General features: G+C 39.7%; 1 protein-coding gene across 3 annotated transcripts; it reads right to left on the reverse strand.

The window, feature by feature from the left end:
- Positions 1-27,361, reverse strand: LOC123765507 (uro-adherence factor A). 3 transcript variants are annotated; one of them, XM_045754134.2, is made up of 4 exons: positions 27,220-27,361; positions 14,727-17,749; positions 5,962-6,081; positions 1-3,493 (listed from the first exon to the last, which is right to left on the reverse strand). In XM_045754134.2, exons 2-4 carry the CDS (start codon positions 16,391-16,393, stop codon positions 1,396-1,398), a joined length of 3,885 nt encoding a protein of 1,294 aa, XP_045610090.2. In that variant the 5' UTR covers positions 16,394-17,749; positions 27,220-27,361; the 3' UTR covers positions 1-1,395. The 3 variants fall into 3 exon arrangements, with proteins under 3 accessions (XP_045610090.2, XP_069190023.1, XP_069190022.1); XM_069333922.1 differs by lacking the exon at positions 27,220-27,361 and adding an exon at positions 27,074-27,204; XM_069333921.1 differs by lacking the exon at positions 27,220-27,361 and adding an exon at positions 26,570-27,062.
- Positions 27,362-27,592: the final 231 nt, after the last annotated feature.

Consider the following 27,592-nt stretch of genomic DNA (forward strand, 5'->3'; position numbering starts at 1 on the left):
TCCGTAGTGTGTGCCCTTTTTTCTTTCTGCATGGGTAGATAGCTTCAGGTAGCTTCAAGTGGCTAAACCCCCCTCCCCAGAAAACCAGCAATGAATGTACTGTAATGAAATGCCAATTTCTGGGTGAATCCCAGAGACTCCCTGACACCCTCCTACCCCACAGCAACAGGGTGTTTCCATCACCATAAGAACTGACAGACGAGGTAGTCGGCTGACCCAGCCTGCCTCCCTTCCTCATCCCAAATGACAGGAGGTAGGTGGTGCGTTTTAGAGCGTGCGAGTGTCACAAATTTTTTACAGTATGTGTACATTGTTGAGGGGGGTTCTTCTTTTCGCAACACTGAGGCTGCAGTCATTTCTAACCATGCAGTGGTCTGTTTTATTTCGATGATTTTTTGGGTGCTTTCCCTGGTGGTGGCAGACATAAATAACTTTAAATGTAAGGCTTTCATAGTGCCACCACTTTCTGCCCCTATCCGAGGGGGGGTCAGGACCTGGCTCGTGTCTCTGGAAAGCCAATAAGAATGCCACGACTGATAGAAGTACGGCACTGAACCAGTGTAATAGCTTCAGGGAACTTCCTGGGCTCACCCAGAAATTGGCATTTTATTACATTTAACGCTGGTTTAATTTTTTTTTTACTTCCAATTAACGTACCAGTACTGTATATCCAATAACTTTACATACACTATAATTTTATACTGTGTAGCAAAACACAAATATTTTCTTATTTTATGGTACAAAAATAGATAACCTTGTTTGGTGTTAATAGAATGGATCTATTCTAGAACATATACATAAATCATCTCGCCTACATTTTATTTGCATACCCTACGAGTTATAATGCATCAAGTACAGTACAGTGTTGATAACAGGAAATAAATATCAAGGGTAAAAATAACAAGAATATGCTATTGTAATATATACACTACTCTATTATATTTTGCAACAGTCCCAATTTTAATAGCAAATACCACTTTCCAAAATATATTGATTATGGTACTGCATCTCAACATTATTGTTTCCCTTACATAAATTCATGTGCATATACAGTACTGAACTTTACATTCTTGTAGTCAACAAAATGATTTACAGTGGCAGCCCATGTGGCATACTTAATGCACATACAGTATTTTATTGATCACCTTTTGATACAAGTTGATCACACAAAGTTAATTTCTATTGGATCACTTTAGTGAAATCAATATTTATCAAGTATGCCAACAATGTACTCAATACACATGCTTTACTACAGAATAAAGCCATAACTTTAAAACCCCAAATTCCCTTAATTTTATGATTTACTGCATTTGAATATATGATTTAACTATTATTATACTGTAATTTTCATCTGGCCTAGTACTTTACCTGCTAATAATCAGAGAACAGTGCACACTACAAGAGTTCTTGGTCGTCATTTATGGGACTGAAGGATGATGAAAAACTCTTTTGCTTAGATAATTGTGGAATTTTAATTCTAATAGGCTTCTTGGGTATTTGAATTCTAATAGGGTTCTTGGGTAATAATGCTGGTTTTTTATTAGGCATATTTTCTGTATTTGCTATTTTATCTAACTCGCCTGATAACCCAGAATCAGTATGACACTCGCTCAATTTTGTATCAGGCTCTTTAGGTAAAAGATAGTCTGGACATTTAAAATCTACATTAATATAATCTTCTAGTGAAACAGGATTTTTATCTTTACTTGGCGGTGAGAATGATGAGAGACAATCCTTTATTATACTTTGACTTGACTTTGAATCCGATTCATTAGAAGTACAATCGGAAATTGAAGCAATTTTTAAGGCTGCATGATTATGTGGTTTTGCTGACAATTGTCTTGAAGTTGGTATAGCCAAGCATATTGTTGGAGATAATTGTTCCAGTTCCAAGGGCTGGTCCTTCTTTACTGATGGCTCATTTCCAAGTTCAATTGGTGGAGGTTTTTCTCCGATTGCAGCATCTTTCGACAATTCTGGAAATGTGTTCTTTCCACTACTAGATGGTGGGGGTGTTAGTAGCAACATTGGCTTTTGAGTTTGTGCTTCAGAGTTTTTGACACTGTCTGGATTTAAAGATGGCAAAAATCTTTGAAGTGATACAGGGACAACTAGACTTTGCTGCTGATGCTCTGACTGGTATAACTGTGATGGCTCTATACAAGTTACACTTGACTTACCTTTATTGAGAGTAAAATCACCACAAGTATCATTCTCTGGCAAAAGTAGTTTTTCAGATTTTGACCCACTGTATTCACCCTTTTCAAGAATATTTTTTGCATGCAAATAAATACTCACTAGTTTTTCTTTTGGAACATCTGGATATCCATGATCAATAAGAGCATTCTTTATGAGGGTGAGAGACTTGCTCACATCTTGGCCTATGGTGAGCTCTGCTATTCTAGACATATCTAACCCCATACATGGAGAACTACTTTTTACATTAAGCAACATGCGGCTGAAACGATCATAAATCTCCTGAAAGATAACCTTTTGGGTAGAACTGAGATTAGCATCTGCTAATATTTGTTCAAGCTTGTTGCCCAACTTTCTAAACAAGGAAACATTCTCTCTCACCTCAAGAATTTGATTTAAGTCTAATTTATTCTCTTTCAGGGTAACTGCTTTTAGATAAAGTGTAGTAAGAGGTCTCTCTAATTCACCAAATCTTTCTTTCATATAATTTAACAGTTTCAGTACACCAAGAATCTGGACAGATACAGGTTCCTGGATACTCTGACCATATAAATTTTTAGAACAAGATGTTTGGTTTTCTAGGCCACATGTGACAGAAGAATTACCTTCTTTCGTAGTCTCTCTACTGTCTTCACTTCTTCGAAATCTTTTAAGATTCAACTCCAAAGTTAAATCTCCAATATCTTCTTCAAATTCTTGAACAGGTTTCAAATCTTCACACTTCCTCTCATTGTCTGCCACTGATGTATTTTTAGCTTTTGAATATCTTGATATTTTCTTTTTAAAGTTTTTACGTGATGTATCTTCTGTAATATGATTAGCTGAATCATAGTCATCATCTGATGATGGTGGCGGTGAAGATGATGATGATGATGTATATGACGACAAATCTGTAGATGATTCAGAACTGGTTTGACTATTCTTTTGGAATAAAATTTGTAAGCACTTATTCTTCTTAATTTCCCAACTTTCTTTGAGAAGTTCATTCATCCGATATGGCCAGTACCTTTTCCACTCAAAATGATAGTCAAAAGCACATGGATCTCCTCCTAAATCAAGGATATCATTAACTTTCAGTTGAGAAAATATTCTATATTCTTTGCTATAGTCTGGATGGGCATCTGGTTGTCGGAGATACAGTATACACTCTCGGTAATGAGCTTCATGTAGAGAGAGAAGAGCACGACGAACAGCTCGATCCTTTACCTTCTTGCACTGCTCTCTAATCTCCTTATTGCTGCAGTTGTAAATAGCTGTGGGATCACTCCCCTGTTCAATTTTTCTTGCATGACCACTTCTGAAAAAATATACATATTAAAAAAACAACCATAGAACAAATAGTTACAAAAACCAGCATCGAATGTAATGAAATGCTCCAATTTCTGGTGAGCTCTGGTGGCTCCCTGAAATTCACACAGTGCCAAACTACTAAATGCCACCAGACAAGTTCTTTTAGGCCTACTAAGGACCACAAGCCAGAACTTGGTCGCCTCTAAAGAGGTGCAGAGAGCAGTGGCACTATAATGAAATTGTCAGTGACTTTAAATCACATCCGCCACCACCCGGGACGCACCCATAAAGTCAGCAAAACAAAGCATACTACTGCTTGTTATACAAAAAAATACTTATACCTCAATTGTTACAAGAACTCCCCCTAACAATGTAAACAAACAATTGAAAATTCATGAAACTAGCATGAGCTTGTTTGCCCCCTCACTTCCCGCTCCTTTCATTTAAGAAGAAGAGGGAGGCAGACTGGGTCATCCTCCGGTAAAAACCACCCTGACTTCCTTGGAAAGGGAGTGTTAGGGAGCCACCGGGACTCGCCCAAAAATTTGGCGTTACATTTCATTCAACACTGGTTTTCTGGGGGAAGCTCCTTGTGACTCCCTGAAGCTACCTACCCATGGAGAAGGAAAACAAGAGGACTAACCAGCGAACAGGGAGCACCACAGGTATCACAATGAAGAAGAAACTACGGGCCACTACACACACGACCCAAGGCCAATGAGGAGAAGGAACACTGACAAGATACCTTGTTGCCAGGACCCTGTTCTACTGTCAAAACCTCCACACCTGAATATTGGCACAAGACACATTGGCAAAAACAACCAAGAGAGTGGCAAACTTCCGAGCATCATGGGCATGAGGGTAGACTACAGGCTGGCTACACTTAAGAACACTGCAGATGACCCGAGAAACATGAGACCTGGAACGAGACCAGGGAAATTGGATCAACCCACAACAAGTTCACCAAAGCAGGAGTGGTGACACAAAGGTAGTAGCACAAATGTAGCACAATGACAAAGAGTGCTGGGAAGATGGGACACCACAAGCATAGCTCTCATCCTGTAACTACACTTAGATAATTACACTTAGGTAATTACAGAGTTGATATTAGACAAAGCACATGATGCACTCCCTGGCCAAACTAACCAAGCATCTACCACCATAGAACCCCCTCTGGAAGCCAAGCAACACATTCTTCGCCAGAAATGGAGGAGCCGGTTGTATAGAAGCAAAACAACCCTCAGGGTCAAAATAACAAAAACCCCAGTGCTGAAGGAGAGCATTTAGCTCACCCACAAGACAACCGGAAGTGAGCACTGAACCTTATGAAAACAATCACAAACCGAAGAGGACACAATAAAACAAGCAGGAGAACGGGAGAAAAGGACATGTTCCAAAAACTAGGCATGCTTAGGTGAGCAGGGTGGAGGTGAAACAGTGCCCGAGAAAGCTTACAAAATCTGGCTAAGGAAATGTTGACCCTGAACGCAAGCTAAAGCGGCTTCGTCAGTGTCACAATACGAGGTGACAGTATTTGGCATAAGATGCTGATCCAGAAAAAGCCAGGAAAGACAGAACAACTTAAACGGACACCAAAGAGGAACATCGAAGGGAAAGGAAATTGTGAAAAGCATGCCAGGAGACTTCATACTGTCGTCGAGAGGAGGACCTCAGGTGGGACAACAAACCATCTATCTGATCACTATAGACATAACAATAAACACACATCGAAAACTCCAGACGCGAAAATCGGAGGAAAAGGCAGAACCAGCATGGTATGCCACCGGACTGATCTTCTGAAAGAGGAAGAGTCACAAGGAAATGGCCGGGTTCAGACACTGAACAAGCAGAGCCTGAAATGAAGGCTGAGCTGGCCACCAGGGAGCCAGACGGATCACCCTCCCCCTATATGACTCCAATTTTGCCAGGACCTGGAGCAAGAGCTGGATCATGGAAAAAGGTACAGGAATCCCCACCTCGATCAGTCCACCCGAAAGGCATCCACCACGAGAACTTGGGCTAAGGGTGGATGCCCTTAGTCCAAAAATTTTTTCATTAATAACATTGTATTTCTTCCTCATAAAATAGCATGGATTGGTTGATTTAGTGGTTATGCTCAATTGCAGCAGCATTAGCTACTACTGTATCTAGAAATTAAGAAACAAATTAGATATGAAGTTGCAAAAATAATAAATATTGATAAAATTATGCCGTGTGTATTATACTGAGCAATACTTAAAAACAAGGATAGGAGGGAAATGCATTGCTGTTGGAGAAAGTTCATCCAAGTAGTCTCAATAAATACAGTCTGTACTCAATAAAAAGTCAAAATAAAACATGGTTTATGCTTTAAATGAAGTAAAACTTAACAGTGGCTTTAGACATGAGATACAATTTTATTATCTTTATTTTTTAATTACACAATCTGTTTTCATTACCAATTCTTGATACTTTAAACTGGATTGTACTACTTACCTACTACTTGCAGAATGAGACTTGGAATATGATGCGTCATGTCTGCTTCTGCTTGCCTCCTCAGAATCATACTGCCTACTTGATTTTCTCAACTTGTGATTGTGTCCTGAATGTCGCAATCTGTAAATGTTACAGAATTTAAGTGAAGTTTCTCAGCAGAAATGTTAATGCTTAAAATCAATACTATAAACTGAATTTCAGCTATGGTGTGACTGATACACCAGAATACAGTATAATATCTAGTGCAAGTCTTGAATAAATACAAGATACTTAAGCAAGTTCAAAAGTATATGCCACTATATGTGAATTAAAAATTTGATAAATAAATTCTCAGGTTTCATTAAAGAATGTAAACAGTGTAAAAAAAACTATATTGATTTAGTGGTTATGTGTCAAGTGTGTTAAGTATACAGGTACCGTGTATACTTTTATATTCTAGTACACCAACACACCAACCAACCTAATTCACATGATTACATTTTATGAAATAAGACCAAGTTAAGATGCATAAAATCTGGATACTGTATCTACATGTTAACGTTCCAAAAGCCAAGGAAATGCTGTGTCCATAACTCATCCACCTTGTTGCTTGCCAAAGTCTTAGCCTTATCTAAATGTGATTTGTCTCGTCTTATACCTCATATAATCAACAGGTCCAGATTTGAGAATTATGGGCCTGGTGCCAAAAACGTTTGTGGGCTCTCAACTCTTACCTCTCATAACAGGGTATGTTATGGAGCTGTTATTAGGCAGGAGAATGAGACCTTTTGTAGTAAATAAATTATATACTGTACACCTTTCATATGCAATCATTTTAAATCATGTATCACATTCTTCATATACATGTACTGTATAGATTCTCAATGGGCATGCATGCTCAAAGATACACATATACCTAACTACTTGTCATGATGTCAGTATAAATTCCTCTTCTGGCCATGAGAACTATCCCTTAATCCATTGCATTCTCAACTAATTTACTCTGGATAGTTGTAGCCATTCTATCTTTTCATCATTATCAAAACAAATTAGTATACTGTAGTAAAATGTCATGAAAATATATTATCAGTAAGGACTAACTCCTCATATACTGTACTGTACATATAATGTAATGTGTACAAACACTAAATAACCCCAAAAATTTATTGATAAAATTTAATATACTGTATGTACAGTTAATCTAACTTTTAATTTACACTCCCCACCATTCCTCCTCCCATCAGAATTTTATGATGAACAATATTTTGTATTTACATTTTTAGCAGCCCTGGAATGCATAGCCATTAATACAGTAACACCTTTAATTTAAGAAACTGTGTTCAAGTATAGTAATGTAATCATCTACTGGTCTTGAGAACCTCCCCTTAAAAAATCTATTTTCACTTTCTATGAAGTATCCCTCATCAACTCTGTACATTATTCTTATTGAAAAGAAAATGTGGAAGATTAAATGGAAAATGCATTGGATTATGGGCAGCAGGCTGCTAAGATGATGATGATTCAGAATGGCTATGACGAGCAAGTGTAACCAATGGAATGAACCATTAATAGGGAAAGAGTACAATACTCCTTTTTACTCTCCCGTGTTAGTGTTTCTAGGATAAACAAGATCAACCAGTCGACTCAAAATCATTTATTTACCAATTCAAACTGAACTGCAAGTAACATCCAAAGTCTGGCATGATTTACAACCTCTCCACTCATTTGAACAGTGCTGCTATAACTCAAGCAACCACTTCAACACTGTAAACAGTTTTAATTAGTATCATTACACCTTTTTCCTGTTTTTTTTTTCTCTATACCTTAGTCTGTATTGTATATTTTGGAAGCAAAATTCAAAAATTGAATGAAATCAAAAGCCCTTGTCTGGGATGCCTCAGTAGCTTTATGATGTTTTGGTTCTGGTACTACAGACAAGTCCACAAAATTGCCAAAGGACATGTGCCAGCCTACCAAGCACCAGAATAAGAAATTGACAAGCTTAAAAAAAAAAAAGAGGGGGAGCATGGGGACACCAAGTTCAATCTAGAAACCAAGTAAAACTGCCCAGAAAGTATAGGTGAAGCAAAACAAAGGGAAATGGTAATTTCCAATAGTCAATAACCCATATGGTAGAACTGTATCAATGCCCACCAACAGATGGCACCTCAGGTTACCCAAAGAAGTCAACCTGCCTGCTTGCCTTATTCTCATGCCATCTCTAAAACGACCCGATCCCCACGGGAAAGAGAAACAGGAATGGGGAACTACTGAGGCCATAAAGAAAAGGTAATTTTATTTCATTCAAGCCTAATTTCTGGTGCATAATACCAGTGATGCATCAGAGAAAACTATCTTTGGGCTAAAAAACCAGCATTGAATGTAATGAAACGCCATTTTCTGGGCGAGACCCTTCGGCTCCACGGAGCTATCCAGACTGATATGGATATTATTTGACTTTGTCATCAGTCAGTGTGAATGGATTTCATAGGCCTACCAGGGACCACGAGCCAGAACCTGGCCCCCCTCAGAGAGGCACGAGTCCCCCTACGAGAGGCACGAGCCCCCCTCAGAGAGGCATGAGAAGCAATGGCCTATAGAAATGTACATATGATTTGGAGCATTCTATGTCTGTCATCGACCGGGCCAGGCACCCAGACAGGTAAGCGTTCTAAAACAAACCCCTATTCTGGTTTCATTCAAAACCCAAATGAAAACAAGCAAACGAGCATGATGTCACACATACTGTGTCGCTTGTCTGCGCAGCTCCCCCCACCCTAGGAGGGGAAAGGGTGAGCCCCAGACCCCTCACGCCGGCTATCCACACCCCAGTTCGAGGCTGGATGTCAAAACATGCAAAAAAATCGGGGGAAGGAGGGAGGGGGGGGGGGTTGCCGGGGAGCCTCCGGGTCTCACCCAGAAAATGGCGTTTCATTACATTCAACACTTGTTTTCTGGGGGGAGCCACTTCGGCTCCCTGGAGCTACAAACCAAAAGACGAAAAAAAGAGGGACTTTCTCCAGGAGGCAGTTGGCACTTGCTACTCAAAGCGAAGTCGAGACAACTGGCTGCAACCGCCGACCAAAGCAAAACAGGCCTGACTAAGCCCAGGAACATTTATCAGGTAGCGTGCAGCCAGGACCCTGTTCAACCGCCAAAAACCCCGTGCTCAAACATCAGCCCAAGACATGTTACTGAAGACGGCAGCAAGCGCAGCAAACTTATGAATATCATGGGCACAAGGATAGAAAACAGGCTACCTAGACCGAATAACCCTGCAGGTGACCTGAGAGACTCGAACCCTGGAACAGGGAAGAAGGGAAATGGGGTCAACCCAAAGCGCGTCCCCGGACACAGAAATTGTGGTGCACAAACGACGGCGGAGAGAGCAACTGGACACAACACATGATGCACCCTTGGCCAAACCAACCAAGTATCAACAACCCAAGGAACCCTCCAGAAAGCAGCAGACTCATTCTTTGCCAGAAAAGAAGGAGACGGCTGCAAATGAACAAAATTATCACCAGAACCAAAAGAGCAGAAACCCCTGAGCTGGAGGAGAGCATGAAGCTCCCCAAGCTGACCTTCCAAAGGCCAATGCCAACAGGAAGAAAGCCTTAGAGAAACAGTCCGGAACCGAAGGGGCCGCTACAAACCAAGAAGAAGAGAGATAAGAAAACTGTCCAAAGACCAGGACGGTTCAGGTAGCGCATGAGCAGGCCAGGGGTGAAACAACACCCAGGACAGCTTGTGAAACGATGCAGAAGTAATATCAATACCAAAAGCTAGCTGCAGTGGCTCTGCCAACGCCGTATGATACGAGGCAACAGTATTTGGTACAAAGTGATGGTCCTGAAACAACCACGAGAGAAATGACAAAACAACCTTAACAGAAAGTGAAGTACAGGATACCAATGAAGAGACAAAATGAGTCAGAAGGACCGGCAGGAAATTTCATACTGCCGCCGAGATATAAGCCCGCAGGTGGGACACCATCAAAGAAACCACCTGAGCACCATACAGATGGTTATAGACGCAAGTAAAAAAGACCAAACGCAAAGACTCAAGGAGAAGATCGAACCAGTCTTGGAACGGACGGGAGCGATCTGCAGAATCCGGGTCTCGCAGGAGGTACGCAGCAAGAGCATCCCGAACCTCTGTAGGGAAGATAAGAGGGGCAGAACACCTCCGGAAGGATTGGGATGAGGAACCCAAGGGAGCCCGAAATTGAACCTGGGGAGGAGCCGACCCCAAATAACACTCAGACAGGAAAGGGGTAAAGAACCCCCCCCCCTACAACAACAAGCCCTGTGAACAGGGCACTAATATCCAAGTGGAATCAAAGGAGGCCCAAGGCCCCCAGGTCGACTCCTCCCCAGCCCCGGGATCCCCCAAGTCGGGACCCAGGGGCAGAGCAGTCTTCCATACCCTCTACCCTGTGAAGAAAAGGCAGAGACCAGGAGAAAGACTGAAAATAAGGAGCCCCACTGGTGGGACCCAGAAGCCTCAGTAGGAGGAACTGGTTTGAATGCCTCCATCCCCAACCCGAATGGGGCAGCCCCTGAAGCTACCCGAGTATTATTGCCAACTAAACCCTACCCCAACTCCAAAACCCTCAGATGTTTGGGAGCCAGAAACAGGGGAGGGGGGATAGGAGCAGGGTGGACAACAGAGGAAGGACCAGGGAGCGCGAACTGAACCAAAGTCGAAGCGACTAATGCCCCCCAGACTTGGGTCCCTATAACCAAAGTGGACTCCGGGTCAAAGTTGTTGACGACCCAACAAGCAGCATGATGGAGGCAAAAAAGGTGGCTGTCAGCCTGAGACAAGGGCACACAGCAACCTTTGAACCTGCACGAGGTGGGCTGGAACTTGGAAGACACATCCATTAGACCACAGAGCCCAGACAGGATTTTCCAGGGCCCGTAGGCTGACTGCTACGGGAAGCCCGGACAAGGTGTTGCTAACCGATTAAGACCCAAAGCTAACAAGGGGAAAGATTAAAACAACGAAACCTCTGTGACACGTACAATCACGGGAGCCTAACAGAGGGGGGCCACCAAAATATTAGAAGTGGAACTATAGCCACACCAGGCAAGAAAACAAAAACAAAAGAAAAACCTGACAAAAGTACAAATTTCCCCCAGAGGAAACAGGAACTGGCCACCACATAGGTAGGCAGGCTGCACAACACTTTGATGCCCCAACCAGCATGATACCACTCCCTACCAAAGGCCTAACAAGGGCCATGAAACCCCAATTGGCCCCAAGGGCGGGGTAAATGCCAAGCAGCGAAAACCCCTATGGAAATGGTTTCCCGAATGCACCAGGAAAGGGAACCCTAACACACAAGGGCACCTAGGGAAGGAAGCCCCTAAGCACATGCAGCCCCGGCACTGATGAGGACACCTGGCCACCACACACAAGACTGCAGAGGTCACCACAAAGGCAAAACACTGCCTATGGAAATTGAGGTCAGAGAAGACGTCTGCCCTGAACCACATTAGCTAATGAATGGGAGTGTTGGGTAACTGGCACAGGGAGGGGAGGGCTGCGCGGACGAGAGGTGTGGCAATGGAGTATAGTTTGCTTGTTTCCTTGGGATTGGAGGGCGTTTTGCCTCTCTTTTTTCGTTTTTTCTTTGTATTTTTCTTCCCATGTGGTGTTTGTTTTTTCATACCTACCTTTCTGGGTGCCTAACTCCCAGTCAATGGCAGATAAGGAAAACCCCAACCACAGGGGGGGGTTTCCAGGGCCATTGCTCCCTGAAACCTTTCTGAGAGGGCCAGGTTCTGGCTCGTGGTCCCCGGTAGGTCAAACTCGATAGACTAATGCCCTGGTTTAATGTATCACACATTAGCCCATAGCTCCAGGGAGCCAAAGAGGCTCCCCACAGAAAAATATATATTATAAATTAATCAGAGAAACCATAAACATACACCCAACTACAGTATCCTATTCCACGCGTTAGCAAGTTGCATATCTAATGCGGACACACTCATTAACAGTTTAGAATTCCAATGATGCTAAAATGTCTTCCATACTTTGTCAGACATTCTTATTTCATTAAAATATGCCTTCCCTCTTGGAATTCCAAAAATATCACTTTTTTTTTGGTTTAGAAGCATTTTAGAAGTTTGATTTTGGTAGCATTTATCAGGGGGACTTACTAAAGTATCAAGAGACCATCCACAGATCACCTAAGCCAACCACCTATCACTCAAGACAATAACTGTTTTACTTGTGAGTACTGTATTGCGGAAAAACGTTTCACTTAAATGTAAAAAAAATAATTCATTACATCAATAGGCCTAGAATTGGTGGATGTGACCAAAGTCACATTTCCACATGATCCAACAATGATCAAGAAGGGAAATACTATGTGCATGTTGGTGGCAATAATTATTAGTTTAAATAATTTCATCAAGTACATCAACCAATAAATTTCTTTCAGTTATTATTTCATCATACACTGAACGTCATCATTAAATATCTATCTTTGAAAACACAGGCTATCAATTTCAACACTAAAAAAAAATATTACTACTGTATATCAGAAATTGCACCAAAATCAACAAATTGTGTGATTTTCTATTATCATTCAATCATAAGCAAATTATGATTATCAACCATAATCATCTAGAATCAAGAGTAAAACAATTATCAAGATAACAGAGTGCTAGTGAAATTATAATTGTTGTAAAAATTACGAATTGAATAAATCAAATAGTTAACCAGGCCTGCACCAGCAGTGCACTGCCTGCCGTGACGCCCCACTGTCATTTCACCCATGACGTTTTACTAATGGAAGACATGACACACTTGCCATTTTGTTCCCGCCGAAATTAACAAAAACACAATACAAGAAGATGCAGTACAGCTATTGTTGCCAAGGGTTTGTGTGACATTGCTGGACTGGTGTGAAGTGACAATTTTGCTACATCCCAACACCAATTTGGTAGCTATCGGAACTATATCACCACCTCACTGCAATCTCAATCTTATGTCTTGCTTCTATCAAACTTATTTATTTATTTAATAGAAGGTACACTGGGTTGTGAAAGTATACACATTAGAGGGTGAGTGTTACATTCTTGCAAAACCACTAACACGCATAGCATTTCGGGCAGAACTTGCAATACCGTACAGGCACTACCTGTCCTATAAAGTGGACAAGTCTTACAAATTTAAGTGTGATGAGGCTGGAAATAACTTCATTGAAATTTCCTTCATGAGACTGAGTGCCCTGACCTACAGCTGACATTACTACAAAGATCAAGTAAGTCATGACATTGTTATATATATATCAGGTAGTACTGTAGATGGATCCATAAATTCCTCTTTATATAACATGATAGAACTTGTGTCACTCATAATGTATAACATCAAAATAATTTATGATGAGCAATGCTGTACACCTTTAATAATCTGTGCACTTTTTGTTGACTGAAGTGGCATGTTCTTGATAATTAAATAAAAATTTACACACACATATGGATATATCTTGTAATGATTAAATTTAATCAGTAGAGTGACTTATGAAATCTTATTGTAAGAAACATCCAGTTACTAGCAACAGGGGATTTTCCAGCAATTGATCACCTTTAGAGTTAAGAACCCACATTTTTGGTCCATCGACCCCAGAGATGTCAATCTTTCTGTAACTCGATCGAGTTAAATACAGAATATAAATACCTCTTTAGTCCTTTCTAAACTGGACAGAACCAGGCCCCACTTCAAAGTATCTACATTTGTTCATTTTAGTGCTTTCTCAAAAGGTGATTATTCTCAGGTAAGTTTTCCACAAGGAGTTCCATTATGCTCTGCAAAAATTCCAGCCAGAAAAGTACAGTTTGAAAATTATGTTTGTTTTCTTTTCACAGTGATATAAACTGATTATATGCACACATTTTTTTATATTTTACGTTGAAAATTAATAAGGAATGATGGAAATATATGAGGAATGTTAAAATTCATTAACTTACACATATTCAGCAATGTCACGCATAATCTATCAATACACCAATTACTGTTCATCTGTACTCTAAACAATTCCTTTGCTAATATTTTGACATCAAATTTATATATTTAGCTCGACAAAACACTAAGAGAACGTAAAAAAGTCTGAACATTTTAGGTGTCACCGTGAGGGACCTTGAGATGCTCAGAACAGATACAGTGGCCAGGTGCTGAGAGGTTGGAACATTAAAGTGTTAATCCCTCCACCCGTCTACTGTGTACACTTCATATAACCGGAAAAGATGCTTTTGATGATAGTTGTTTTTTGAGGGTAAAACCATAAACAACAAAAGAGACTGCTCATTGATTAAAAAGATACACCTCAAGTAATATTTAAAGACAAAACAAAATTAGCCAAGAATATAAAACTTCTCTTAAGCACTATAAATACCTGTAAAAACAAAATAGTGGTTGCAAAATTTGGCACAAGTCAAGTCACATGGCCAACCATTCCCTATCCTTGAAACATACCCGTTGCAACATAAAAAAAATTGCAAACGGTACATTGATTTAACAACAACTATTAGCCAGCTCTTCCACTAGTATAGATGACCAAGGCCAACTGATTAAAGCTACAGAACTATGTTCCATTTGGAAAACATTAGTGAGAATGTTTTACCAGATACAGAACTGTAATATTATTATTTCAATTCACCCAAAATCACAAATTAAGTGTTTAAGAACAAAACTACACTTTGGTCAAGTAATAATTTATTAACACTAATATATAAAAAATATTAATAAACTCATAAAAAATGTGTACTCACCTTTTCTTTGAACTACTGTACTTCGCAAACCCATCTTCATGTGAATCGTAATCAGGAGTATATGATCGCTTATAGTCAATGCCTCTTCCTTCACTGCTACACTGTGGTAGTTCTACTCTCTCAGAATCTTGAATGTTCCAATTTTCCGAGTCTAAATAAGTGTTATTCATCTGAATTCTATTAGTCCTTTGACACAAGGAATCACTCGAGAACGAAACACACGTATTGGCGAACTTCCGTTGATCTGAAATAACCCTATCCAAATAATTTTCCCTTTCATGATCTCTGTAGTAACTATAGCTTTTTTCATCATCTTTCAGCAATACTTTCCCATAATATTTATAGGAGGAGTCACTATCCCTTTCTTCAAATCTCCCAGAAGAATTGCTCTCACTTTCATTCCACTCAAAACTTTCTCTTCTCTCATGTCTGTGACTGATGTCCTCTCTAATATTTGATCTTCCTGAGTGACTCCTCTGCCTCTTATATAATCTCTCACTTGCAGCTTCATGGCCTCTTGAATAACTGTCAGTCTCGTCATAATAGCTAGAACAACTTGGGAAATTTGAAGCATAACCATCAATTCTCCTGTGATGCTTTTGGAAATCAAAGTTATTTCTGTCACTGTCTCTAGAGTATCTCTGCTCACGTATCAATCGCACACTGTCACTGAATTTCTGTGAATGTTCTCTACCTTTTTTTAATAATTTTCTAGAGGAATTGTCACTTTCTAATTCAGTTTCTTTCGAGGAATGCGAGGTACAACGTCTTCTTTCTTGTTTGTGTATTTTCAAATTTTTTCCCAAGTCGTGTTCTTCATCTACTTTCCCAGTGTCATGACTAATTTTAGTATCATTTAAGGTTTCCAAACTTTTTGACCGACTTGTGCTTGTTTTGCTAGACTCTTTCCGTTTAATATCTGTCATTTCATTTATTGAAAACTTTTGGTTTCTTCTTGAATCCCTTTCTACACTTTCTTCACTCTTTTCTTCTTTTGATTCCTTGAGTTTTGGACTTGCCTGCCTTTTTGCTGGTTCAGTCATGTGAGAATCCAAGTGGTTTATATCTAGAGGCTTGTCATTTATACCAGAAACCTCCATTTCTGGTACATCTACTTCCACACTTATATTGCAAGCAGCCCTATCATTTTTCAACGTTTTACAGGAAGATGTCATTAAACTTTCATTTAGATCAGAAGATTCATTGCTTACTATCTCCCCCACTTCCAAGCAGCTTTTAACTTCACCACATCTAGCATCGACACATATTGTTTCAGTTGTTAAAGCCCCTCCTGTTTCAGGAATCTTGGATTTTTTTCCATTTATGATTCCATCTAGACTTTCCTTTATTTCTAAATCAACTTTTGTCACATCAACAATTTGTTTACAATCATTATCTTCAGTTAAATTAAAGCTGTGCGTTACTTCATTAAATTTGATTTCAGAAGCACCAGTTTCTTCTGCAGCATCATTCTCAACCCTGTTTAGTTCATCAGGATTAGTTTTTTTGTTGCTACAATCTGCCACTTTGCCAGTGATTTGGGATTCTGCACTGCATGCTGTTGGTACTTCTGTAGCGAACTCTGTTTCACCACTACTCTTCACTGCTTCACTGGAAATATCTTTTTCATCAGCACACTGTTCAGTGATACATTTTATACCTTCCATAATTGATGCAATTTTAGTATTACTTTTCCAAAAATTGATAAAATAAATTTATTGAATGCAAATGGCTTAGCTTTTATCTATGTATTGTATTAAAAAGTTAATTACAGTATTATATTTTAAAAAGTTCAACTTTGTGCTTCCTATCCAACCTACACAGTCAATAGTTACAAGTTTAGGCTGAAATATCATTACTATATTGTGTAACTTAATAATGCCTAAATTTGTTCTGGGTTGCACTTTCCATCTTTCTTAATGTCTCACTTGTCACTAATTTGGATAAATTATTTCCAGTTATCCTCTGGAGAGTAACCATTCTTTTCCTAACCTGGTTTCATCCTTCATTTATATTGTGTTTTTTGTTTATTAAATTAATGTATATATTAATATAAATAATTAACACTACATGTTTTAAATAAAAATTTCTATTCAACAGCTTACCATTATTATAAAATTTATCTAAGTTTCTAGATTTAATACTACTGTCATTTCACTAAGTTGGGAAATCTATGCAGCCTATAGCCATTAACTATTTTCTTTCATTTTAAACCTGATGCATCAGCATTTTTTGTATGTTTCCTAGCTCATAATCATAATCACTGTTGCTTATTATCACAATATTATCTGAACACTAAGACACATACACTTGCATTATTACAGTTGCAAAAGCAACTCACACTGACATGCAGATATTCATTATCTTGGATACACAAAATCTACCAAAAAAAGTTCACATTGAATTCTCCAGATAATTCTGCATAGCAGAAATGTCTGCCTCATAGTTCCATTTTGAAGTTTATAATCAGCACTTCTAAATTAATCAGTATTTTCATAGATATCTGGCAATTAACTTAACAAGAAAATACAAGTATACAGAATACAGTACGAGCCATGTTTATCCCCACCAGTCCCTGATCACTTAAATAATTTGTGTGTTTTTCCAAATAGTTTTCATTAATGTACTTGACATGTTAACTAAACAATACAATGGCGTAGGCGTTAATAAAAACCGATATTAACATCACTACTCGCAACCGTACCTAAAGCAGTTTTCTTTTCAACACTCATTACTAGCTATCATTTTGCTTTAAACGGATTCCAATTACAGTATTTAAGCCAAAATATTTCCCCACAGTTTCTAATATTTTGGTAGTTCAACAAGTTTTTTTTTTAACTTGACACTTATTGTGAGCTATTTTCAAGTGTTAACACATAACTAGTAATAGCACATGTTAAATCATCTTCATACATGCGGCACAGTATTCCAGCTTAAACTATGTTTCTGTATAATACAGCTCAAGTGCTTCAGCACCATTCCAGAACAAACTTGAAGTCACTGGATCTTGGACAACACTTACACTGTAAAAAGAAAAATGTGTCATGAGAAAATTTAATTCCAAATTGGCATCCTGTATGGAATTTAGGATTTAAAAACAAATACCAGTCACTTTCACAATCTCATTTAGAAATAATCAAAGCAATCTTTTTTACCTTTTACAGTCTCGTTTTTCAGTACAAGAAAGATTAAGGGTTTTCACTCATGTGAGGGACAAATCTGTATATTAAATTCTTCAGCATATATTTCAAGTACAGTACCAATTTAAAAAAACACTAAAGCTTTGAGTAATTTGATAAGCATCTTTGTGGGCAGAATCATTTGGCTGCTTCCTAATAAATGATCTGCTGTTTTTATAGGACAAGAACATGCACAGGCACACAGGGGTAACACCCCCAGCACCCGAGCCACAGGGAACTTTTCAAGCAGTTCCTGCAAGGTCATTGCAGGTGTTAGGGAGTCACTGGAGAACACTCAATCCAGAAAAGAACTGTTGATAGACACTGCTAACTACTAGTTGATCAGCATGGCCATTTACAGTGACTGCTACTAGGTGTGCTGGATCTACACACAAGCTAAATAAGCCAGGGAGGTCAGGAGAATGTAGGATCAACTACAATACCCAAGAAAAAATCCCAAAAACATAAAATGCACCAAAACAAAGAACAGTATTGTAACCACGAGAAATGCGGTCCCCTAACTATACAGACAATAGTTAACAAAAGTGAGCCACTGGTCTGTTGCTTATGCCACTAGCGGTCAGCATGTCACGCCACCCTTTTTCACACCACCCAAATGCACAACCCTCCAAAACATCATGGAAGATGGGAAGTGGTCCCAGATACTGGGACTACTGAACCCCTGCCCCAACCAGGAGGTTGTGGGCCTCTGGCACCGAAGATGAAACAGAGCCACACTGCACAAAAGCCCAGCTCAATACTTGATCCACACAGCAGGTCCCACACAGGCACCCAGGAAAACCTTGACTTCTAAAAACAGGAGAGGAAAAAGGGTGTGGCAAATGACAGAGCTAAAGTTCATGCAGATTCCTGAACCAGTGACAGCACTGCCTGCTGACAAGTTACCAGTTCCCAGAGGAGAGACGTTAGCACTTTAGACACCAGCGCCACTGCCTCAGCCATAGGACCCAAGGCAGCAACTTTGAAGTCAGATGCCAGGGCATCCAAGTCTCCACAGAGTTGACCAGCAAAAAAAAAAAGAAAAATAGTCAACAAGTCACATAGAATATGTGACTTGCACATATTTCTAGTGTTACTGTGCCTATCCTCTCAAGACACTCATTTAAGTTTGCATTATCTACTTGTCTTTCCCAGCATATTTCTGTAAGGGCTTGGTTTGTGTGTTTCCAGTTAATCTGTTATTGAAACTGAATTTGCTGAATTACCATCTTCTTCGATTTGAGACTGGCTGCACAGGTCTATTGCCCACGCATGTCTGAACTTCAATTAGGTTGTGATCTAAGTATCATGTATTTGTAATCATTATGTCCCTAATCAGTTGATCATTGTTTGTAAAAATAAAATCCAAGGTGTTTTCTTTCCTAGTTGTGTTTTCTATTTGCTAGTTTAAGGCAAATCTGTCACACATTTGCAAGAGGTTACTGTGTGACTGTTCACTTAACACTTTCACACTTTGGGCGAGCGATCACCAGACCACCCCTAGGTGGGTCGGCCATTCCACAGGAGCGTGCGGTTTTCAATTTTGGTTTTCACTCTTTTCAATTTTGTCACGTCAATTCTCGTCCTAGGTTTTTCCATTTTGATATCGATGTATTCACAATAGAATTCCCTACAGGAATATATACATATAAAAGTTCACAAACAAAGCGTATCACCTGCGCCAAACCGAGAAATTGGCAGCGCATTACCCATTAGCGCCCAACAGCAAAAAATGTGTATACTCTTTTCACTTTGGTCACCAGAATTCTCGCCCTAGATCTCATTTTGGTTTCAATGTGTTCACAGTAAAATTCCCTACAGGAGTATATGCATACAAAGTCCAAAAGCCCGGCGTACTACCAGCACTAAACCGAGAAATTGGCCGCGAGTTACCTGTGAGCGCACAAAAGCAATAAAATGTGTATACTCTACTCTTCTTCACTTTGGTCACCTCAATTCTCGTCCTAGGTCTTTCATTTTGGTATAAATGTGTTCGCAATAAAATTCCCTACAGGTGTATATGCATATTAAGTAATGTCCAAAACAGCAGCGTGCCCCACCCGCAGCCAAGTCGAAAGCAGGCCGAACTTTTTTAATCTTTGACGCACCGATGCGCCATTCTGCACATTCGTCTAATAAATTTTTGATGCAATACTGCATCGTGCCCGTGACAAAATGTTAAACTGCTTCTTGGGATTATCTCTGGTGTAACTGTATTTGCCACATTTTTCCATTTTGGGTGCCATAAGTTGACGTCACCAAACAAGATGATGTTTGGGGCAGGGTCTGTGAGATTTTCAAAGCGGTGTTCTATTTTTCTAAGTTGGTCTTTTAACTGCTGAGGATTTACATCAGGTGATTTATATACAAGAACAATCACCTCATTTAGTATTTCTATTTTGGTTATCAGCACTTCCACCACTTCCATCATGTGGTTTTTAACAGCTCTATGCAGAGGAGCATGACTTTGATGTACAGACTGACCCCACCCAGTAGCCTATGTTTTCTATCACATCTGAAAACATTGAATTCCGGTATCCATATCTCATTGTCATAATAGTCCTTTGTGTCAGTTTCAGTCAAAGTTGCAAAGTTGCAAAATGAGGCAAATTGCATTTGCCTCATTTAGAAGACCAGTTAGAAAGTAGACTTTGTTTTGTGTGTTTTGATGCCTTGTGTGTTGGCAAATAAGATGTAATTGTATTTGTGGAAGTGTTGAGTATTTTACTTGGTGTTAATAGCTGTGGTTCTGGTAGGGGTGCCACACTGTGTCCTGTCTAGCATTTGACCGAGTTGATGGTAAGGGTTTGGACATCTCTCACCATTCTTTTTTTTTTCTCTTACTAAAAAAATCCCCCTGGTATGTATGGGTGTTTCTGTATTCGTAATTGCATTCTTTTGATTTTATTTGCTTGTTTTTTTTTATGAAATACTGGGCAATCTCTGTTAAAATATCCCTTCTTGTTTAATGAATTTTTACAGTTTTGGGTGGATTTTCACAACCTGTTGTGAAAACCCCTTCTGGAAATGTTTTCCTCATCAAAAACCATCAAAATTAATCTTCAGTTTTGTCCTTCCTCTTGCCGGTGCCTGTCTGTTTTGGTCACTACGTGCTCCCAAACTATTTCCTTAAAAAACACTATTTCTGCCTTGTTTGTGAAACTTTGTTGGGCTTTTGACTGTTTGGCAGATGTTCATACACGTTTATGCACTCCAACTCTAATGTCTTGTTTATCCCACCGAAACTCAAGAACACTGGAGCTCCCTTGCCCTCGACCCCCTCCCACAACCAACGAAGGAGTCACACACACAGAGGTGGTAGGATACACTTAATATACATAAGCATAATGAGTGTCTCCCCCTCTCTAAAAAACAGTGAGAGCTCAAAGTACGGAGCTCACCGAGCCAGAGGCAGACCACACTAAATGATCATGGAAAGCCGTATCTCATAATATGGACACTGCTCGATATGCTGCTGCCAATGAAAAAATTATCTGCAGTGTGTCTATCCGGTATAAAAAAAATGCTAAATACCCAAGAAAGCCACAGAAGGCAGCCACAGGCTTGGAAGAAATGACACAGCCATGCCCGCCCGCATGAAGAAATCTGCAGAGAAAGCTACTAGTACCAACTGATGCAAACCAGGCAGGGTAACCAGGCACTATTAGTCTAACAATACACATGCCTCAGCCCCAACTTGGAACATATGGTGAAAGGGAAGAGTATACCTCCCACACACTCAACATACACAGACCATAATGAAACACAGCAGCAAATACCTTAAAAAACACTGCTTGAGAAGAGACTCCAGAGTGGGGGTCCTGGATCTCCACAGGGAAATTTACCCTGGATGAGGGGAAGGGCAACACAAACAGCAATTGGGGAAGAAATCACTTTTCACATGCAACTATAATGAACTCTAAATCGGGGTGCACACCAGGAAATACACCAAACACCCATGAAGTGTTAAAAGGTACACACAAAGTCCAAAATAAGGCCATTATATGCATGTACAGTATAAGCAAAAGTCAGGCCCAAGGAGCAGCACAGATCTTGTCAACAGGGCATCAGGTGCAAGAATGAGCAGGGTTACTGTGACAAAAACCCTGGTTACCGGTGCTGCCACATTTTGGTGCACATAAGTGGCAGACCAGTAGTTCGACCCAGATAATGATTATTTACATACTTAGGTACAGTGCTATCAGTGATTACTATGCTATTGTCAGTTTTAATACCCTCTACCGTTCTTAGTCCTTTGATCCCCAAACTTCCCTGGCCTTTATCGAGTCAGATTTGGGTCCTGGTCTTCAGTACGTCCTCATGAATTGATGGAGCCTTTTACCACTCCAAAGAGCAGTATGTGGGCTAGCCAGGCAGGATAGCTCTGGAAGATACTAATGGGGGGGGGGCTCCCAGAAATTCTTCTAATACTGTACAGTATATGGAACTTCATTGAAAAAATGTTTGTTCTAAATATCTCATGAAATGACCAGTAAAAAGAACAGAAGTCTGTATGGGTTATACAAGTAAATACCCACAAGCTCATGCACGTGATCTACATTCCCTGCACCAGTTTGTTTATAAATTGGAGTCTAACTGTTGTTTGTGCCTGTAGATGTCTTCCCCTTTGCCAATACATTACAGTACTCTACAAGTAAACAATGGAAGAAAAGCAGGGCAGTCAAAACTTTAATGATCTGTGGAAGTAGAGCAAACACCCTGATAAAATATAATTAATAGAACACATTACGCAAAAATTCCTAAGCATGTCAAGATCTACCTGTCTGAATATGAGACAGGCAAACATTGAATCTAGTTGTTCTAAGCAACCACCAAGACACAATAATGTATATATACACTGTATTAAGAATAGGCTTGATATCCAAGAGTTTTCCTAAAAAATTACTGGATGATTAGATCTTTGTGACATTTACAATATAACCTCTAAAATCCAGATTATTGTATATAATTTTGAACCAAATCTGGAATGGTACAATGGATTTCCATATATTTTTTTTTTTTTTTTTTTTTTTTTACACCCCACTATATTTGGGAGCTATCTTATAGCAAATTATAGAAAACTTTTGCTGTATATTTAGACATAATAAATGAACAATAATTGTGCTGTATTGATAATTATTTTGTAAAATACTAAAAATACTTACTTTTTTGTAGCTGGTCTTGTTTACTCAGTATTAGTAAAATGCAGTTTTAGTACTACAGTATGTATTTCAGTTTTAAAAGCATATTCACACACATGGCTTCACATCTTGAATTTAAGTACTGTATTACATAAATTTGCAATAACAGTAGGAAAAACCCAGCGTTAAACGTAATGAAACACCTCTTTCTGGAGGCGCCCCAGTGGCTCCCTGAAGTTTTATATTCCCAAGATTATTTCACATTAAAAGGTCACATGATTTGCAGAAGTTCTCTTTGGCCTACCAAAGACCAGCACTAGACCCTGGCCCCCTAAAAAGAGGTGCAAGGAGCAGGTGAAAATCTGTAACCCGACCAGGAAAAGACCTTCAAGAAATTCAGTGCAGCTTTACAGACAACTAGAGGGTTGTCTGTAAATGAAGACTCAAAACTGCCAAACAACTCCAACCCATACTCAGACCAAGTCCATTCCATCCAGTGGTCATCCCCAAAGATGCATTCATCAATTTTAACATGCTGTTCATTCAAAATAGGAATTTTCTCAAATATAAATTAATAGTGTTATATACTGTATTAGCACACTGCATATTTAGGCATTGGTTAGGTTAGGTGTTTAGATTCTGTTGGCAATTATTTGTATTTGTAGTACGTGGGTGAAGCATTTACAGCATTGTTGTTTGAACAAGTCATCAGCGAAGCATTTGTTCTGGAAGTGTTTGGACATCATCAGTTGCGAGTCATGTGTAAACCATTTTTCATTCATAAACAGGGGGTTTGGCGGGTGCACGAATGGAATTTGGCTATTGTTTATGAGGACAGGCTGACAACTCAGCAAACAATTCACACGGAACAAGGGATTCACTTAAACGAGCTTGATACTTGTTAGTACTGATTACCACCATCAGGTGGCCTGACCCAGGCTCCCAGCTGGCTCACCAAGTCAGTTCTGGACCTGATTAACATACCCATAATGAACCGAAGAAACTGAAGGGTGGTAGAGTGTCATGGAGCCACCAGGAATCCTCCAGAAGGTGTTTCATTACATTCAACATTTGGTTTCAGGATGGAGCCTCCTGGTGGCTCCCTGAAGCTAACAACATATGATGCACAACCCCAGGACACAGGCATCATGGCCCTAACAGGCAACATGCCGGAGGCAGAGAGAATGACTGCTGACCAGTAGCAGGACCAATAAACACCCTTCAAACTCACATGAGTGCAGACTTGTTGGGTTGATCCATAAGAACACCCACGGGTAAAGTACCAGGGGTTTAAAGGTAACTAGCCAAGCAGGACACCCAGGTACTAGGAATGCTTGCCGAAAGAACAGACACCGAAAGCAGCCTATACTAACCCAGCTACAAAGGGTGTCCTCAACATGCTGTATATGCAAATGTACATATGCCCTAGCACACCCCATATAACCAAATATGATGCTGTCAGCCTAGGACACAAGCAGAGGAGTCTATGACTCGTGCACCACCCAGGAAGTCCTTCATCCCAGTTGTCAGGCCTCTTAGGGGAAAACTCCTAAACACACCAGAGAAGGAACTTAACTCTGTCAGTACAGGGGCAATGCTTGATGAGCACCCATCTTCTTGAGGTTATCTGCAGATGATTTCGGGGCTTAGTGTCCCCCTCCTTTTTGTTACACCCCCCAGGAAGCAGCCCATAGCAGCTGTAACTCCCAGGTATCTATTTACTGCTAGGTAACAGGGGCATCACGGTGAACGAAACTGCCAATTTGTTTAATCCTCCACCTGGGATCTAACCCGGAACCTCAGGACTAGGAATTCGAAGTGCTGTCCACTCAGCTGTCAGGCCCCTGTACCCCATGGACAAGTCTATGAATGGCCAGGTCCACGTAAAACTGCCAGGTCGACACAAAATTGCCAGGAAGGAAACCCATACAAATGGCCTTAGAAGGACTGAAGAATGGCTGGCACTTAGCCGAGAAGCTGTGGGACCAGCTGTGAAAGAGCGACATGAGAAGCACACTATTAGTATCAACCAATTCAATGAGAGGAGTAACTGCTTTAGCTGACTGTGGGCTAGAGCTTTGCACTGCCCGGTGGCAGCTATCTGTACTAATAGGTTTGAGCTAGTTTCAAGTGAACAAATTATTTAGTCTCAATCGTTTGTGAAGTCATTTAGCCATTTTAATGCTTTGTTTTCTATGAACCTTGCAGTTGTCTACAAAGCTTCACTGATTTTCTGGACAATTTCCTGGTGAGGGTAGAGGTTCTCTGCCTCCATGGGGATTACAGTCTGGCTTTGATCTCTGGTAGGCCAAATAGGCCTCCTGCAACTGATGTGACCCAGTAGAGTGGAGCCAGCAAGATGCCTTCATTATGACCCATTATGAATATCTTGGTGTCATCCACAGAGAATAATACTGTACCATACCATTCACCTGGACTGTAGGAGTCTTGAATCGTGGACCCCACACATGCGAGGCTCAAGCTCTATCGACTGGGATATGGGTAGTCTTAATAAAGGGAAGTTTCCAGAAGCAGCATCCTGCTGCCAAACTGGAAACTATCCTATATTAAGACTACTCATAGCCCAGTTGATAGAGCTTCGGTCTCACACGCGTGGGGTCCACAGTTCAAGACTCCTACAGCCCAGGTGAATGGAACGTTTATCAACACAGAAGTGTGGATAACAATTTATACTGTACCATAGTTTGTGATAGTGTTTGTGTCAGATGTGTGTGTGTTTTGAAGCAAATACTTGCTTCTTATAAGTACTTAGTCCACTCTGATGGACTAAGCTTTTAACTATGAATAATCCAGATTTTACTTTGTTAACTATTACTCTTTAGGTTCCGTTCATTAGGAAGTCAAAGATCTATCTTTCTAGTTTGGAAGTTTGTTATTTTATTCTTTTCATGAAGTGTGCAATTACACCATCACATGTAAAGTCAGCTCATGTAAATACTGTACACCAGAATACCATTTATCCAAAAATCTGGGTTAACTGGTCAAAAAGAGATTTTGTTTAATATTCAAGATCTGAATGGTGAAGTGCAGAAGCATTTTAAGGCCTTTTGGATAATCTGAAAATGTTGCAAATATTCAGGACCTGAACAGTAATTACCAGTGACTGAAAAATATATGTTCAAATATTAAAAACTTACTCTTTCATGAAACTTTGTCAGAACAAACATATGTACAGTAAATGTGTATCATTTTTGCTAAGAAAATACTTATTTTGGCAAATAAATAAATTATATATTATTATTATATATATTATTATATATATTATTATTATATTATATATATATTATTATTATATTATATATATATATATATATATATATATATATATATATATATATATATATATATATATATATATATATATATATATATATATATATATTATTATTATATTATATTATATATTATATATATATATATCATATATATATATATATTATTCAAAAGTACAAATAAACTGAAGTGTTTTGTTCTGATAAGCCAAGTTTTTACTTGAATTTACCTGAGGGCCAATCTCACTAGTGACCTTGACGAAGAATGGAGGCCAGCGGCTTGTCGAAGATCCCAGCATTTGTCCATGATGATTCTGTTGAACTATATTTTAAAAATCAGCAGCATTTTGGCCTTTACGGCTTTGGCGGGCATATGATTCCACGGCTTTGGTTGGGGAATTGCTATTTTCAATGCTCACTGATGTTATTCGGAAAATTGCTGCGAGTTGTGCCACCGCGACAGCTGATAACCTAACAATATTTGTACTCAACCCCAAAAACAGAACAGTAAAAACAATGCATAATTAGTGAAATCTTTGGCATTGGTGTAGCGGTCTAACCTTCCCCACTATACAACCCATAAAATACAGTCAAATTCCAAGGTAATTGCTGCTAGGTGAGCAGAGGCATCAGGTGGAAAGAAACGTGGTCAATCGTCTGTCAGACTAGCGAATTGAATCTGAGACCCTGGGTTGTGTGAGCCGACGACGTAGTCAGCTGACAACCGTGCTTACTCAAGGCTGTTATCTTGCATCAAGCAGCAGCATTACAGTACAGCCATTGGCTCTCTACCCTGCAGCAGCCCCACCTCAGAGCTGTTGAGCAGCCCCGCGGGTCTGCAGCTGCCCTCTGCACCACCAACCTCACTCTCTATACTTACTCTCTCTCTCTCGCTTTAATGATGACCATCACATATAATGGATGGCATTTGTTGTTGAGTTTGTTGATATGGCATGATAAATATTTTTTAGCTCGCAAGATGTGAAGCTTGGGTAGTGTTTATTAGATGTTTACAAGACGCCTACGCAGGCCACCTTTAGTGAGAAATCTTGTCAATAGATGGCGGTAAAATGTGTTATAAGCGGCATGTGATGTTGCTAATAATAATAATATTATATAATTCAGGAAACGTACATACATAGATGCAGAGTTACAAACATAATGTTGGATTTATAGATAGAGCTAGTACATACAATACGTAAAGCCACTAATACGCAAAGCGTTTTGGCCTGCTCCTCTTTAGCTAATCATGC

Source organism: Procambarus clarkii, chromosome 30, assembly GCF_040958095.1.
Source record: "Procambarus clarkii isolate CNS0578487 chromosome 30, FALCON_Pclarkii_2.0, whole genome shotgun sequence".
NCBI classification, from domain to species: Eukaryota; Metazoa; Arthropoda; class Malacostraca; order Decapoda; family Cambaridae; genus Procambarus; species Procambarus clarkii.